The sequence below is a fragment of the Rhipicephalus microplus genome, chromosome 9 (genome assembly GCF_043290135.1).
Source record: "Rhipicephalus microplus isolate Deutch F79 chromosome 9, USDA_Rmic, whole genome shotgun sequence".
In the NCBI taxonomy this organism is placed as follows: domain Eukaryota; kingdom Metazoa; phylum Arthropoda; class Arachnida; order Ixodida; family Ixodidae; genus Rhipicephalus; species Rhipicephalus microplus.
In genome coordinates, this window is record NC_134708.1 from 16,855,130 (window position 1) to 16,869,911 (window position 14,782).

The 14,782-nt window shown below is 45.8% G+C and overlaps 1 protein-coding gene across 1 annotated transcript in view; it reads left to right on the plus strand.

Moving 5' to 3' along the window:
• Positions 1–14,782, plus strand: part of LOC119163517 (protein phosphatase 1G) — a 37,612-nt gene that overhangs the window by 1,214 nt on the left and 21,616 nt on the right. The window contains exons 3-7 of the mRNA XM_037415522.2: positions 1,718–2,158; positions 3,514–3,793; positions 4,563–4,641; positions 8,833–9,067; positions 12,505–12,637. Coding sequence (XP_037271419.2) covers positions 1,718–2,158; positions 3,514–3,793; positions 4,563–4,641; positions 8,833–9,067; positions 12,505–12,637 — 1,168 coding nt within the window. The remainder of the gene's footprint in view (positions 1–1,717; positions 2,159–3,513; positions 3,794–4,562; positions 4,642–8,832; positions 9,068–12,504; positions 12,638–14,782) is intronic.

The window sequence follows — 14,782 nt, forward strand, 5'->3', positions numbered from 1 at the left end:
AAGCGAATATTCGTGATAGGTTGATATCAGTGGTCAGCAACATAAATTTGCTTAATTTGTGTGTTCTATCCAATAATTCACTATATTTGTGTTTTGTGTATCGTAAATTAGTTCACATTAAGAAATTAAAATATGGGCTGAAAGCTAAAGCAGTTGCTGTTACTATGCATTTGTGGTGGCGAAGTTGTTGCTTAGTGGCAGTAATATTTGCTCAGCTAGAGTGATATTGTGAGTCGCCGAAGCTGCAATCAGCTTCATGTGACACTGAGTTGTGACGCCAGACATATCTAAAATCAGGGATTGTTATCAGCGTAGCAGGCTGACATTGGCATTTTAATTGCTTGCCAACAAGCTTTTTTACAGCCTCCTTGCAATTTGACTTCTTCAGCAATGTTCTATTGGCGCTTTGAAAATTAGTGTATTGGTTCGCTTTTGCCATTGGCAGTTTGCATCGTAAGAATGTAGATAACTCCTCCCACATTCAGCAAAGGTGAAGCAGTTGAATGAATTGTTTTAAGCCAGCATACTTTGGCTTCCATATGCGTGTCCGATTTCATTCCTGCTTGCATACAAAATAGCGTCCACTGGCAATCCCAAGTCATCTCATTGTTTTATAGATTCATTGTTGACCCAATGGGAAGTTACAGATGAGCGTTCTTTTTTTTTCTACCTTTGTAAGTTGTCCAACCATGTTAGTACAATGGTTAGAAATCATTGTCCTTTTTTTCAGATTTGGTAAACTTAGCGAATGTTTAAGAACAACATCATAAAGAAGTTCACAAGCTTGTGATTGAAGAATGTGAAAAAAAAAAAGATAAAAAGAATCTAACCTCTTCAAAGTCAGGATAACAACTATTTCTGCTTCACGTAACCACTTTTGTACACGTCATTCAGTTCATTCTTGTTTGTGTAACTGCTAACCCATCTGAAGATATCTGACAGGATAGACTGTATAGAAAACAAAACCAGCTTTTTTTGTTGTGTTTGTCTAATAGCATTGCAGTCATTAATTACGTTTCATAAATAGCTCATGTAGATGTGACACTGGTGTGACAAATGTAGCTGCATGTTTACCTAATGAGCCAGCTGTTTTAATGTAGCATGTGCTATAGAATTGTATTATCAAAGCCCAGTGTATTTGTAGGAGACTGAAGCAACACAAAAATTGTAAAATGGTGGTTGGTCGGGCTTGTTACAGACATACTACCATGAACAGTTGCTACGTGATGTGTATTCAAAAACTGTGCAAGACATATCGGCAGGTTTTATAACAACTTTGCCCATCTGATTTCTGGGGTATCTTTAGCTTGGTGGATGGGGACTTCTGCTTAGTCCTTCCGCGAAATGCAATCACAGTGAATAATTCGAACTCCTAACCGTTTAGACATTGAGTAATCACAGCTTTTACCACTCACTGGAGTGGTAAAGAAATTCGGAAGGCAGGTTTTAAACAGCACTGACAATTGGGCTAGTTGCTACGACTATAAGGAGACTATATGTGACAGAAAAAGTAACGACTAACCAGACGACCACAAGTGCCGTGTTTGTGGGGTTAATTTATTGTCATCTTTCTCTGCCGCACCATTTTCTTTTTCTGATTAGTGAAGTTCAAACCACTTGCAGCTAGAGTTGACCGTCTTGAAACAGTATGTCATAGCTGGAAGCATGTACTACAGCAAAAGCTTAACACCATTCACCTTACCACGTTTCATTGCAGGTGCCGAGGTGGCAAAGTATTGTGCCATGAAATTGCCCGACTTTGTTAAAACGTTGTCATGCTACAAGGAGGGGAACCTTGAGGAAGCCCTGCGGGAGGGCTTTCTTCAGTTCGACGCCAGCCTTGTGACTGCCTCTGTACTGAGCGAACTGAAGGCGCTGGCGGGCACCAGTTCCGACGATTCGGGAGAGGAGACTCCAGACGAAGGCGAGGCGGACATGCTTCACGCCGAAGCCACGATGCCCATCGAAGACCTCCTCGCACGCTACAGCGGCAAAGCGAAGGACACCGTATGCGAAGAGAAGGATGGTGGAAAGAAGGGCGGCGTGAGTGGCGGAAGTGATGCCGACGACAAACCTGAACCTCATCTAGCAGGCCAGAAAATCGTCAACGGGGAGTGTTCAGAAGAAGAGCAGCCAGCGCAGAAAGTTGACAATGAAGGTTAGACCTCGGCTGGTTTTCTGGTTAACGCCCATACAAGGGGCCCTGCAAACTTTTTCGGTATGGTCAGAAGACGCTGCCGATCGGTAGTCAAGGCTTCTCAGAACACACCAGGCAGACATAGTGTGGCACGGAGCTGGGAATTTACAACTAATTCTCAAAGTCTGCTTAAAATTAATGATGAGGTTAGAGCCACTGTTTTTCATTTTGCCGCGTTCTCTCCAACAGACTATTACTCAACAACTGCTCGTGAATTCGTCATCGTGGCGTACACGATGAAAGTTTTGTGTTTGGTGACACTGCTGTCCGGTTTCCTGTTAGAGCAGACTTCTTGTTGCGTACCGTGTGGAAATATGTCTCAGTTCTGTGTGCTGACGTGGTGGAACGTTGCAGACACTAGGTAGTTATAGTTGCACCCGGTGGCTTGTTGTTTTAGAGCTTTCTCAAACCAAAATGGTAGTGAGCAGCCTGAAATGAATTATCTGTTGTGTACGACAGCAAACAATGTGCCGTGTTATGATTAACAAGGCCCCAGCAAGCTACACATTGAAGCGAAAAAATGCGAGGCGAAAATTTTTGCCTCGTTGTGATCAAGGCTTCCATGGCAGACGCCATAATGTGGTAAATGTTTTTTTAGACTGATCGGCATTTCTTTTTTTCTTTCAAATGTACTTGGCCAGACAGGATTCTGTCATGCTCCCAGCTTTACTATGCAGCATGATATTGCCTCAAAAGCAGTTTTGCAAGATTTTCTCGCTTTTGTTTAGTTGTTTATTCACTTAGCCTCAAGTGCCAAGCAATAGGGAGGAGAGTGGGGTGCATGCATAAAACAATAACAAGAATGCTGTGAAATTAAAGCAAATTTGATTTCTTTTCGATCGACTTCCAGAACCTCCATCCAAGGTTACCAATTTTACAAAAAGAAGTGAGGATATGCGCACATATCATGTAATTTTAGCTCATCACTGGCAATTATATTGGGGAGCAGACAGATTGCTCTGTAAGAAAGACGAGGTGATGTGGCGAAAGATACAGAACGGCGTTTTATCAAACCCCGTACTTTACAGCAAGTGGCACCCAGAAGTTTTCCAATCCCTACGCAAATTTTGTGATGAGACAAATTCGGTCCACGTAGTGTGGACATGTCCGAGTAATAATTATGGTTTGCACTTGTAGAATCCTGGGAGGCCCTGCTCTGCAGCCCAGACCCCAACTTACAGCGAGACATAATCAGTCAGGCCGTTGCTACTGCCCTGTCCCGAGGGATTCCGGCTAGGGGCAACGGGCCATGCCTGACATTATTGACTGACTTTTTTTTTAATAATGTTTTTTCTCTCTCTCTCCTCGTCATGCAGTCAAGGCAGGAAGTTCAAGCGACTCCACAGAGGCGGGTGGCTCGGCATCGTCAGCAGGATCGGCCGGTGCGGGTGATGAGCAGCCACAGACCGGAAGGAGGCCTCACCGGAACTGGAAGCCCTACATGACTCTGGTTGCGGACCAGGACGAATCTTCTGATTCCTCCGAGAGTGGCGAGGATGAGGAAGAGTCTGGGGAAGAGGAGGAAGCTGAGGATGAAGAAGATGAGGAAGAGGAGGAGGAAGGAGAAGACGAAGAAGGAGAGGAAGGGGATGAAGAGTGAGTCGATTGTGTTTTATTTGCATGGCCGGCCATTTTGCATTACACTAAAATAAGTTCATTATAGTTTAAATTTTGTTATATTCATGTTCGTTATATCGAAGTTTAAGTGTATTAACATGCGCGGTCGTTATGCAGCTCACTACCCTGTGGGGCTTTGCGGTTGGGAACCGCTGATGTTGTGGAAAAGGGAATGGAATATCAACCGAATAGTGCCAAAATCAAGGAAAAACATATTGAATACTGGGCTCCTGAAAGAGTGAAATTCTCTGTGCGAGCAATTGCAGTGGAGAGATGCTTTTACCACGGCTTCACTGTCGGCAAATGGACTTCTGCAACAAGTTCCAATTTCAGTGGCCCAGACAATTGGGCTAGTTGGTATTGGTTCATCTTTTAACTCGGTGTTCATGTCTGTGTGCACACTCTAATTCAGTTAAAAGATGAAGTTCTAATTTGCTGTCTAATGTTTTAGGGAGCTGCTTGCAGTTATAGCTGCTGCGCCACTTCTGATGCCGTGAAGTTACATGTCTGCTCTGTGATAAACCCAACTCGAAATTTCAACTTTGCGTGCTGGGGACCGAAATTTGCAATGCTGTTCTCAAGAGGTATATTTTGTGCATGCAATGGTTATTTGGCAAGTTAGAAAAGATAAATGCATCAGGATTGCATCCATATTTAATCCTGATCGCACAGGCAAAAGAATGCTTTTATACTATTAATTAACACTGTTCTTATGGCTAGGTGAGGTAATCATTTTTCTTCTGTTCAGGGGCTGTGGCGGTTGGAACGAGCGTCTCAAACGCAGATTCGGCCAACTCAACACTTTGCCGACTGGCGACACCGAAACGGTGAGGCCCACGTCCCGTCCCTCTCTGCACCAATGGCCAATATTCTTGAAATGTACTGGAGGCCTTGTTCTAAAGTGATCTCTTATTAAACAGGATTTGGTAACCTGTGAGTCGCATGTGGCCCTTGGCCTGATGTCAGGACACCCCTTCCTCCCCTGGTCTCTTCCTATCTTGACTGTAAACTGTAACTTCCTATCTGAGCTGTAAAGAAGCTGTTTCAGTATGAAACAATAATGTTTTTTATTTTAGTTTAAACAAATATGGCTACCGTGCCAGTTTTTCGTATTACAATCGAGCCCCTTTATAAGAGACAAATGGGTATAGTAAAATATGGGTTGATAAGAAAATGCACACGAGGTACCCTGCTTATAAAATACATCTCGTATAAAAGGCAAGAATCGCTGCCCGGAGCATGCCTCTTATAAAGGGGTTCGACTGTACAGTGAAATCTCGATACAACGAATGTCAAGAAGCCACTAAAATGAATTTATTTTGAAAAGTCGTTATAGTGAAATTAAGTGAAGCAATACGGATAGACAAGTGAGTTGGTACTTATCACCAATGCGTAATGTAGTAAGTGCAAATATTAAAAGTTTGTGCAAAGAACGAAAAAATGCAACCATTTAAGTCGCCTACCTGTGCTGTGTATTGTGGGGTCTCGAATTGGCAATCGCCACCATGCTCTTGGAGTGAACGGACACAGCAGACGCGGTCGGTCCAAGCCAAACATCAATCGTGATCAACACTCTAGGACATCTTTATACAATATTACCATAAACTCCAAAACATGACAAACACAATAACACACCCAAGGCAGTGTCGCCAACGCTTGACTTACCACGAGGGCACCCCGACGCGCGACCCGCGGTGCCATGCACCGGGGACCCACGCTAGAGACAACCGTTCGCGGCATCCGCCACGCGCAGAAACGACTCGCTCAACTTTTGCACGCCACCAAGGCCTACCTTCCGCCAGGGGTCACCGCCGGCATACCACTCTACTAACCATGATGATGATGGTGGTGATCAACGCGAACACAACGCCACCTACCGCTCGGTGGTTGTAACCCGGAATGAGTGAGACACGTGTGCCACGCAGCTCAAACAACTTTACAGGAGGTGTCAGCACCCCCACATCCCCCCAACCTTAATTCAAACCATATCCCGAAAAACAAAGAAATCAACCACACAAGCTCTAACAAAAAAAATCTCAACATATGTCCCTTCATAATGTCTGTGCACCACGACACCGCCGCCGGTCGACACTGCTGCACTGTCCGGCTAGACTTCACCTCAATACCGGTCCCGCAACAGCAGCGTGTTGCCGTCGGCGTGACGAACCGTCACTCGTGCCGACACGTCTTCCGGTTGGGACCAGCACTCACGAGGGCGCCGGACTGCAGGCAGTTGCGCAGGTTCCAGGCATCTCCATCGCCCGACCTTACGACCGCATTCCTGGCCAGCGGTGCTGACAATGTGCAGAAGACAGCCAGCCGTGGATTACATCCCTCCTGCTGCGTAAATTCCAAAGCACTAGACAGAAATAATGGAGCAGGGCCTAGGGAAGGGAGCTTCGGGCTTTTTGCCCACGTGGTACGATGGTCAGTACAGCTAGCTAATACATCGGCGGCGGTCGAGACGCCCATCAAAACAAAAATTGCTTTTTATTACTCGTGCATCGCAAGATAAAAAAAAAGTGAGGGAAGCAGAGCGCAACACCTTGACGCCACGATCTACCTAGTTGTGCCATGTGCGACAGGCGGCTGTGCAGAGCCTTAGGCCTAATGAGTCGCTCGACAACAACCAGCATCCACCCAGCCTAGGCGATGAAGAGGCAGCCACAAGGAGACATCCTCTCTGTAAGGTGGCCCTATTGCTCGCCGCACACAGCAGCTCACAGAGCGATCGGCGTCCACCGCCCCGGACGGTGTTACGTCACCTCGACGTCGAGCCGCAATACCAGACAGCAACGACGCCCGGCTCCCTGAGCCCAAAAGAAATAGAAGAAGCTATTTATAGAAAAATTGGACCACCCACGAGGCTTTCGTACTCACTTGCTTCGGGCTTGGCCTACAATCCACGTGCTCTAAGCCTTGCTCACTCCAGGATGCAGACCGCATGGCTCTCGTCCTAACTCAGCAACGTTCTTGAAAACTAACAACAACAAAACCACTTGCGAGTAGAAAAAAAAAACTCAACGTGCCAGCAAGTTCACAAACACGCCACAAATACCGATCTCCTCGCTCTCAACAAAGCACACCGCCGATGCTAGCAAAGAAGTCCTTCTAGGCCTACTCTACCGCGGCTCTAACAAAAGCTTGTACCGAACTGCAAAAACTGTCGTCCAATACTCCAAAAGCCCCATGTTAGGCGCTAATGTGGGGTCTCGAATTGGCAATCGCCACCGCGCTCTTGGGGTGAACGGACACAGCAGACTCAGTCGGTCCAAACCAAACAACATACATTTAACTAATTTTTGAACGACGATATCGTCCGCCGAATCATTATAACATCAATCGTGATCAACACGCTAGGACATCCTTATACAGCATTACCATACACTCCAAGACATGACAAACACAATAACACACCCAGGTGGCGTCGCCAACGCTTGACACGAGGGCACCCCGACGCGCTACCCGCGGTGCCATGCACCGGGGACCCACGCTAGAGACAACCATTCGCGGCAACCGCCACGCGCTGAAGAGACTCGCTCAACTCTCGCTCGCCACCAAGGCTTACCTTCCGCAAGGGGTCACCATCGGCGCTACCACTCTACCAACCGTGATGATGATGGTGGTGGTGATCAACACGAACACAACACCAGATACCGCCCAGTAGTTGTAACCCATAATGCGGCTTTTGGGAGCGACACATGTGCCACGCAGCGCAAACAACTTCACTCGTGGTGTCGGCACTCCACAGTATACATTCGCAATCATGTTATGCTCTAGTAAGCACGAGAAAACAAACTCTAAATATTATGGAAGCAGTGAACATTTATTTGAGGAAGAGTTCGATCCATCCTGACATGGGAAGCTCTACTGCTGAAAGACAAACGCGTAAGCGTGCGCGTGCTTCTTACGCACAGCGAAGCATCGCCGTTAAATACCTATTCGTCACGTTGGTTTGCATGTGCTGTTTCAATGTTGTCTTCGCTCTCAACGCCGTTTGCTTATCACGTCAAATGGTACCTTATCAGTCGTCGGCTAAGCCCACGTGCATGCTTCGTCGTGGCACCGTGCGTAGTGTTTGAACAGCGACTTCGTACTATGGTCCACTCGCGTCGCATTTTTTACTGTCTTAGCATTCTTTTTGTGCTGCTTCCGAAGCTCATCTTGACAGTTCGGCCACCAACCAAGAGGCTAAAAAACACCCGTGCAACAACCCTGCAAATAGAGCTGCTCGATAAAAAACAAAGGCAACGGGGCGAAACCTGACCCGAAAAACAAGTACCAGACGATGATGATGGTGATAAGACGATAGGTCGGCTGACTCACTCGGGAGTAGACTCGCTCAGACCGAACCGTGAGTCTGAGTCCGAGTGAGTCCGGTTCAAGAAAACTTTTGCGAGTCTGGGTCCGAGCGAGTCGGAAGTTCAAAATATATTTCACGAGCGAGTCTGAGTGAGCTCCACAAGTTTTGCCGACCTATGGATAAGACCCGTTTGGACATAGAAAAATACGTGAGCATTCTGGTGATGGTGATAGTGGTAGGTACAGAGCTGGGCAATATTTTTACACCCACGAGTAACTTTCTAAATCGCTATTTGTTATTTGGTAGTGCTGTGGAGATACAAGGGGGATAAAATTCAGTGTATTGAAGTTCGTAGTAGTGAGCTATTTTTACATTAAGCTAGTAGACATTTCGAGGGGGATTTTCGAAAAAGTTATTAATCTGAAAGAAATTCGGTAATCTGAGGTTTGCTATAGCGAGATTTAACTGCAAAGCGAATTCCACGAACGTTTTCTTTTTGTCTGAAAATCTCCCCCTTCCTGCTTCCGGGTCCCCTTCTTTGGAACTTTGTTGTTTTACACCCACCACATCGGCTTCATGCAACTCGGCCCTGCGCCTCAGAAGGTTACCAATCCCTGCTTTTGGGGACATCGCCAAACTGTCGCCTCCGCTGCATGTTTGATGTGAGCACAACCATAATCGCTCAACTCACCCGCACGTCTTTTCTTTTTTGCAGGCCGGCTACGACAGTGGCTGCACGGCCGTTGTTGGCCTCGTCCGGGGACGCCACCTTGTGGTGGCAAATGCGGGTGACTCGCGCTGCGTCGTCTGTCGCTCTGGCCAGGCTCTGGACATGTCACTCGACCACAAGCCAGAGGATGCTGCCGAGTACAACCGCATACGCAACGCTGGCGGTCGTGTCACGAAGGAAGGAAGGGTCAACGGTGGCCTCAATCTTTCTCGAGCCATAGGTCAGTGCAGTGCAAGGTGTTTGGTGACTGCGTTTATTGATTTACAGTGGCACTTCATTATCTTAAGATGACTTTGTGCCACCATCCACTACAAAAATTACCGTTTTTATTATTTTTTTTTAGGCTCTAAGGTAACGAACATCAAATTGATGCGGGTTTGAAAGAAATACGAGTGTAACCGGTTCCTTAATGTAACACTTAAATGCCCCTAAAATAAGGAGAGGATGAGACGGCTACAGTGTGCTTTATTAGGCTGGAAAATTTATTCTCGTGCTTGTTATTTACTTTCTTTTGTGATTCAGTTTTCTTGACATTAATGTTGCTTCTAGATACATCTCAGTTGTGTGCACCTCCCAGGGCCGTTACCCAACAAGCTCTATCTACACATTGTAGATTAGGCTGATCTTCAAGCTTGCTCTCGATGTCCGAATATTTCTCCATTTTCAGCTCGTAGACACATCTCCCAGTCTACATGCAGCTGAGGATTTTGCTTTGTTTGCGCTACTCGGAGTCGCAGGCCTTGTGTATGAAAAAATGAAGATGCTGGGCTGCTATCTTCAGCATGCAAAGTGACTTCTCTTTTCACGAGAGCGTCCAATATTAAGACGGGATCCTGCACGAAATCATTCGACATGAAATGGCTGCAAAATATGCTCTGTCTTCGTTTAGATGCGAAGCAGCTCTTTGACTAGCCTGTGTAACGCTGTCCCTCCGTCCGCACCACTCTCCTCACTGCAGGTGTTGGAAGACAGGAGGCTTTGCGTTGAAATTTAACTGTTTATTTGGGCGAACCTGTGCCTGGTAAACGGAAAGTCCGATTACAGTAGCAGTCTTGGACTGATAGCGGCAAACGGAGCGTCGGCTGTCGATCAACTACTGACAAGCGGCGAAGTGCTTGGGCATTTATACTCTTGCCATCGAATGTTCTAGCGTTATCGCTGGCGGTGGCATAGGTTTCAGAATAATCTGTACAGTTTGCAGAGTGGGCTTGGGCGAACCTGTGCCTGGTAAACGGAAAGTCCGATTACAGTAGCAGTCTTGGACTGATAGCGGCGAACGGAGCGTCGGCTGTCGATCAACTACTGACAAGCAGCGAAGTGCGTGGGCATTTATACTCTTGCCATCGAATGTTCTAGCGTTATCGCTGGCGGTGGCATAGGTTCCAGAATAATCTGTACAGTTTGCAGAGTGGGCGTGATCTTATCGAAATGATCTACTAAAGTTTGGAAGCTTCTCGAAAACTGCACGCGCGTTTTGTGCTAAGGATTGTGTGGTGTTTTGGGGCGATAACAAAACTTGAGAAGTGGAACGTGGCAATAGGATCGCCAAGAAAAATTTCACTTTAACATCAAAATAAAATATCTCATCCGCATTTGCTGAGCGTCACACTTCCTCAGAGCGATCTCTGTATACAGGAGACCTTTATGCAAAACAAACTTGCCTTCGAAAAAAGGTGCCAGTACTCCTTTGAATCAATGACCTTCCTTTGCACACTTCTGTGAAAATACGCCTTTTCGCAGATGACTGCGTCCTCTATCATGCTGTTGAATTGCCACTGGATCATGCCATTCTCAACAATTCATTTTACGATTTTTGTAGCTGGTCCAAATCTTGGCAAATGACTATTAACTTCTCCAAGACAGTCATTATGTCATTTACCAGACGTTCATGCCCATTGACTTTTCACTATGGGTTTAACAATGTTAGTCTGTGTAGAATATCCGAATATAAGTATCTTGGTATTCTTATGACACATAATTTATCATGGTGCAAACATACTTATTTCACATGTAACAAAGCCCTTAAGAGTTAAGGTTATTTACATCGTACGCTCCGTCTTGCTCTTCAGGAAACCAAACTGTTTACTTACAAAACTCTTATTCGCCCCATTCTTGAATATGGTAGTGTCGTTTGGAACCCCCATGTGACGTCAACAAACTTGAATCTGTTCAAAAAAGACGTGTTCGCTTTATATGCTAGAGATATGACAGGCATTTTTCTGCAACGAATTTTCTTTCACAGCTAGGTCTCGCTACACTTGCGAAGCGTCGCCATGTTGAATAAAATTTTTGCAGAACTTAACCAATTCTTCTCGCTTAAGCACTCTAAAATCATACCTCAAATTTTCTAGACCTTTCTCTACGAGGAGTCACCATGCCCCTAACATTGACTTTTGTCACCCACACTGACATGTTCACATACAACTTTTTTTCCTTCAACTATAGCAGCCTGGAATATGCTGCCCGGAAGTGTTCGTTCGCTATCACTTCAAGAGTTTTTGGAAGCCTACTCATGAATGTTGATTTTTTCCTGTTGTTTTTGTTTTTTCCCCACTCCTGCAATAGCCTCGTCGAGGCTGCAGTATGTAAAAATAAAATAAATAAATAAATTCACCGACACCTGGATTAGACAACGGTTTCATCTGGTCCCCTCAAATTCGTAAAACTGGGGTTCCGATATATTCATTTCTTTTGCCTTCTAATCGCAGAGCTTTGCAGAGATGAGTGAAGTACACAAAGAAGAAAAAATGAGAGAAAAAATGTCTGCTGTGGTTGAGTGCAGTTAAATAGAGTTTGTCAAGCAATAGCTCAGTATTGTTTCGTTAAATGAATAACGAGGCCAGTATTTTGCAGAAATTCAACTTCATTGCACGTGATGGATTGCGCAAGCACAATGAGAAGTCTACATGCTTCATGTGCACACCACGACAAGGGAGCATATGTGTCACACTGTATCACAACACTCTGGCGCTGCTTATCAGTGTTGGCGTTCCTGACGCGAACGTGCAGTGAACTTGGATGCAGCCGATGCTTTTAGAGTGGCGTCGTGAAAGATTCTCCTTGAGCTGCTGTTCGTTTTTGCGAACATGCCACAATATGCATGCGCACGGGCGTTTTCTGTGCCTTCACTCGGAGGAGTAGAGCTATCCCTCCGAAATTTCATCAGAAATGTAAGCCCCTACAGGTGCACTTGAAGAGGCAACTTTCTAATTTTGCGCTACTATAAATATAATTCAGATAAAAAGTACAATTTTGAAAAAAAAAGAACATAAAGTAACATTATTCAATTCATGCTTACTTTAAATATCCACCTCAGGCCTTAAGTATCAATTGACAAAAGGAAAATGTCTTGTCATAGTGAGAATGATATCAGAAAGATGATTGCAGTCCTCGGAAACGAAAAATGAAATTGTGGGCATAGCAGGTAGAAGTGTGTGTCCCCCGTGGCAATGATCTAATGAAATCGATTGATAAGGTGATGATGGTAACAAACTGAGCTTTCTGAACTGTGTTATGATGTACCTTGCGAAAAAAGGTAAACTGAGATGCTTTACATCGCAGTTCAACTAACTGAAAAAAAGAAGAGTGCATTGTTTGATCAGTCACACTCCATTGGTCATTTTCCTCATTGCGAAAACATCACTTTTTTTTTGGCAGGCGACCATGCCTACAAGCGAAACAAAGATCTCGAGCTGCGGGACCAGATGATCACTGCACTGCCCGACATCAAGGCACTGGAAATTGATCCGGCCACCGATGAGTTTATGGTCTTGGCATGCGACGGCATCTGGTGAGAGCTCCAAGAAGCTTTCTTCTGTACGAGCTCTGAAAATTCATTCCGCTAGCAATTGCGCCATTAAGCACCACATATCATCGGTGTCGTCGTGAAAATATGTTCGGATATACAGTTGAACACGGTTATATTGAACCCACAAACACCTAATTTTCAGGTATATCAAACGCACGAATCATTCTCTTGAAATTCCTTCGTAAAAGTATAGAAACTCACACGTTTATATTGAACGCACTTTTTAACCACTTTTGGATATATCGAACGCCGCGCGAGCTAGAAGGTGCACATCCGGACGAGGTGCTGACTACATGCGCGTACTCCGCCACTGTATTGGTGGCAGCATACCTGCCAAGTCTTCTGGATTGGCCGGGATACTCCCGGATTTTGACCATTTTTTCCAGTTGTACGGTTGTCATGGAAATCTCCCGGAAATCGAAATTTATGTGCATGATCTGGCCTCATTGACAAAAAAGTGACTCAGTTCGTTCCAGGCTTTTCGAACCTACCCCATTTTATTATGAGTTTAAGAGTCGTTCATCTAAACGTACAGTATAATCTCAGTGATGTGAAACCGCGGCAGATACAAATTCTTGAAATTCTCCAGCCAAATTTTACTATCTTCATTGGGCCTCAATTCGAATGTTCCGAACACATTTCCTAATCGCAGCGGGGGGATACGAACTTTAGTACGGAAACCGTCGAATGAAGACCGAGAGCAGCGTATTTGAAGCTTCGGAAGTACGCGTGTGACTGGCGCTCGCACTGTCTTCTACAATGCGTGTGATTGTCGTTGCCACAACCGCCTTGGACGAAACCGCATTTGCTCTTGACACGATCAAGTATGGTGACGACGTAACTGAGAGAACCCCGAAAGTGTGTGCTCAACCAATCAAAGCAATGCTGCTTTCTGCAAACTCTGCGGACAAAACTGCGGCAGATGCTATCGTAGATGGCATAAAACGACTTAGTTTTGAAGGAGCGTGCGCAGCCAAGCGCATGAGGATTGTAAAATGAACTAACATTTGCCGCAACCGCCGCGCACAAAACGGCAGTTGCAGCGAAGCGATCGTGGTCTACGAGCTCAGAGGGCACGCAGCGGTAGGTTAAAGGCAGTCACTACGTAAAAAATATAAAAAGTTGCAGTTTTTCCACAAAAGCCAAGCAGTAAATGCGACAGCAACAACTTGAAATGTAACGCTGATAACGACAAGCAGATCGAAACGTGCAGCGCGCTGCTCACACACAAATTACGCACGAAAACGATACCTGCAGGTCGAGAGCGAACTAACAACGTTTACCGCTCGACACTGTGGGGTCTCGAATCGACGAGCGCCACGCTCTTGAAGTGAACGGACACAGTAGACACGGTGGGAACAAACCAAACAGCACATGTTTATTTAACTACTTTTTGATCGACGATATCGTCAGTCGAATTATTATAACATCAATCCTGATCAACACGCTAGGACATCCTTACACAATATTAAACAACACTCAACAACATGACAAACAAGGTGGTGTCGCTAACGCCTGACTCACCACGTGGGCCCACCGCAGACGGCCCGCGGTGCCGTCCACAACAGACCCACTGCTGAAGGCAACCGTCCGCGCTACCGCCCCATGCCGACAGAGAATCGCTCAACTCTCTCGCCCGCCACCGAGGCTTGCCTTCTGCCAGGGGTCACCACCGGCGCTACCGCTCTACCAACCATGATGATGATAGTTGATGATCACTGCTCGCGAGCACACCTATTGCTCAATAGTGTTGTCACCCCCGAAGTATAGCTTTTGTGTGAGACACATAGGCCACACGGTGCAAACAACTTTACAGGGGTGTCAGCACCCCCACAACGTTTGTGTAAGCAAATACAGCCGCTCAAGGGGGAAGTGCTCATTTCACACAGTTTCTTCGCCCCTACAACACGGAACACGCTGTTTAAGGGGAGACGCGGGTCGAAAAGTCGCGTTTTTTTTCCAAATTTCACCTTTTCTGTTTTTTGTTGCTTTATCATCTTTATACATTATATTTTGACATCTGAAAATATCACAGCGAAATAAGCATCAGAAGTCATTGAAAAACGCGTCTGAGTGAGCGGCAGTGACGCGCGGCATCACGAAATTTACACAAAACGGGCTGCTGTT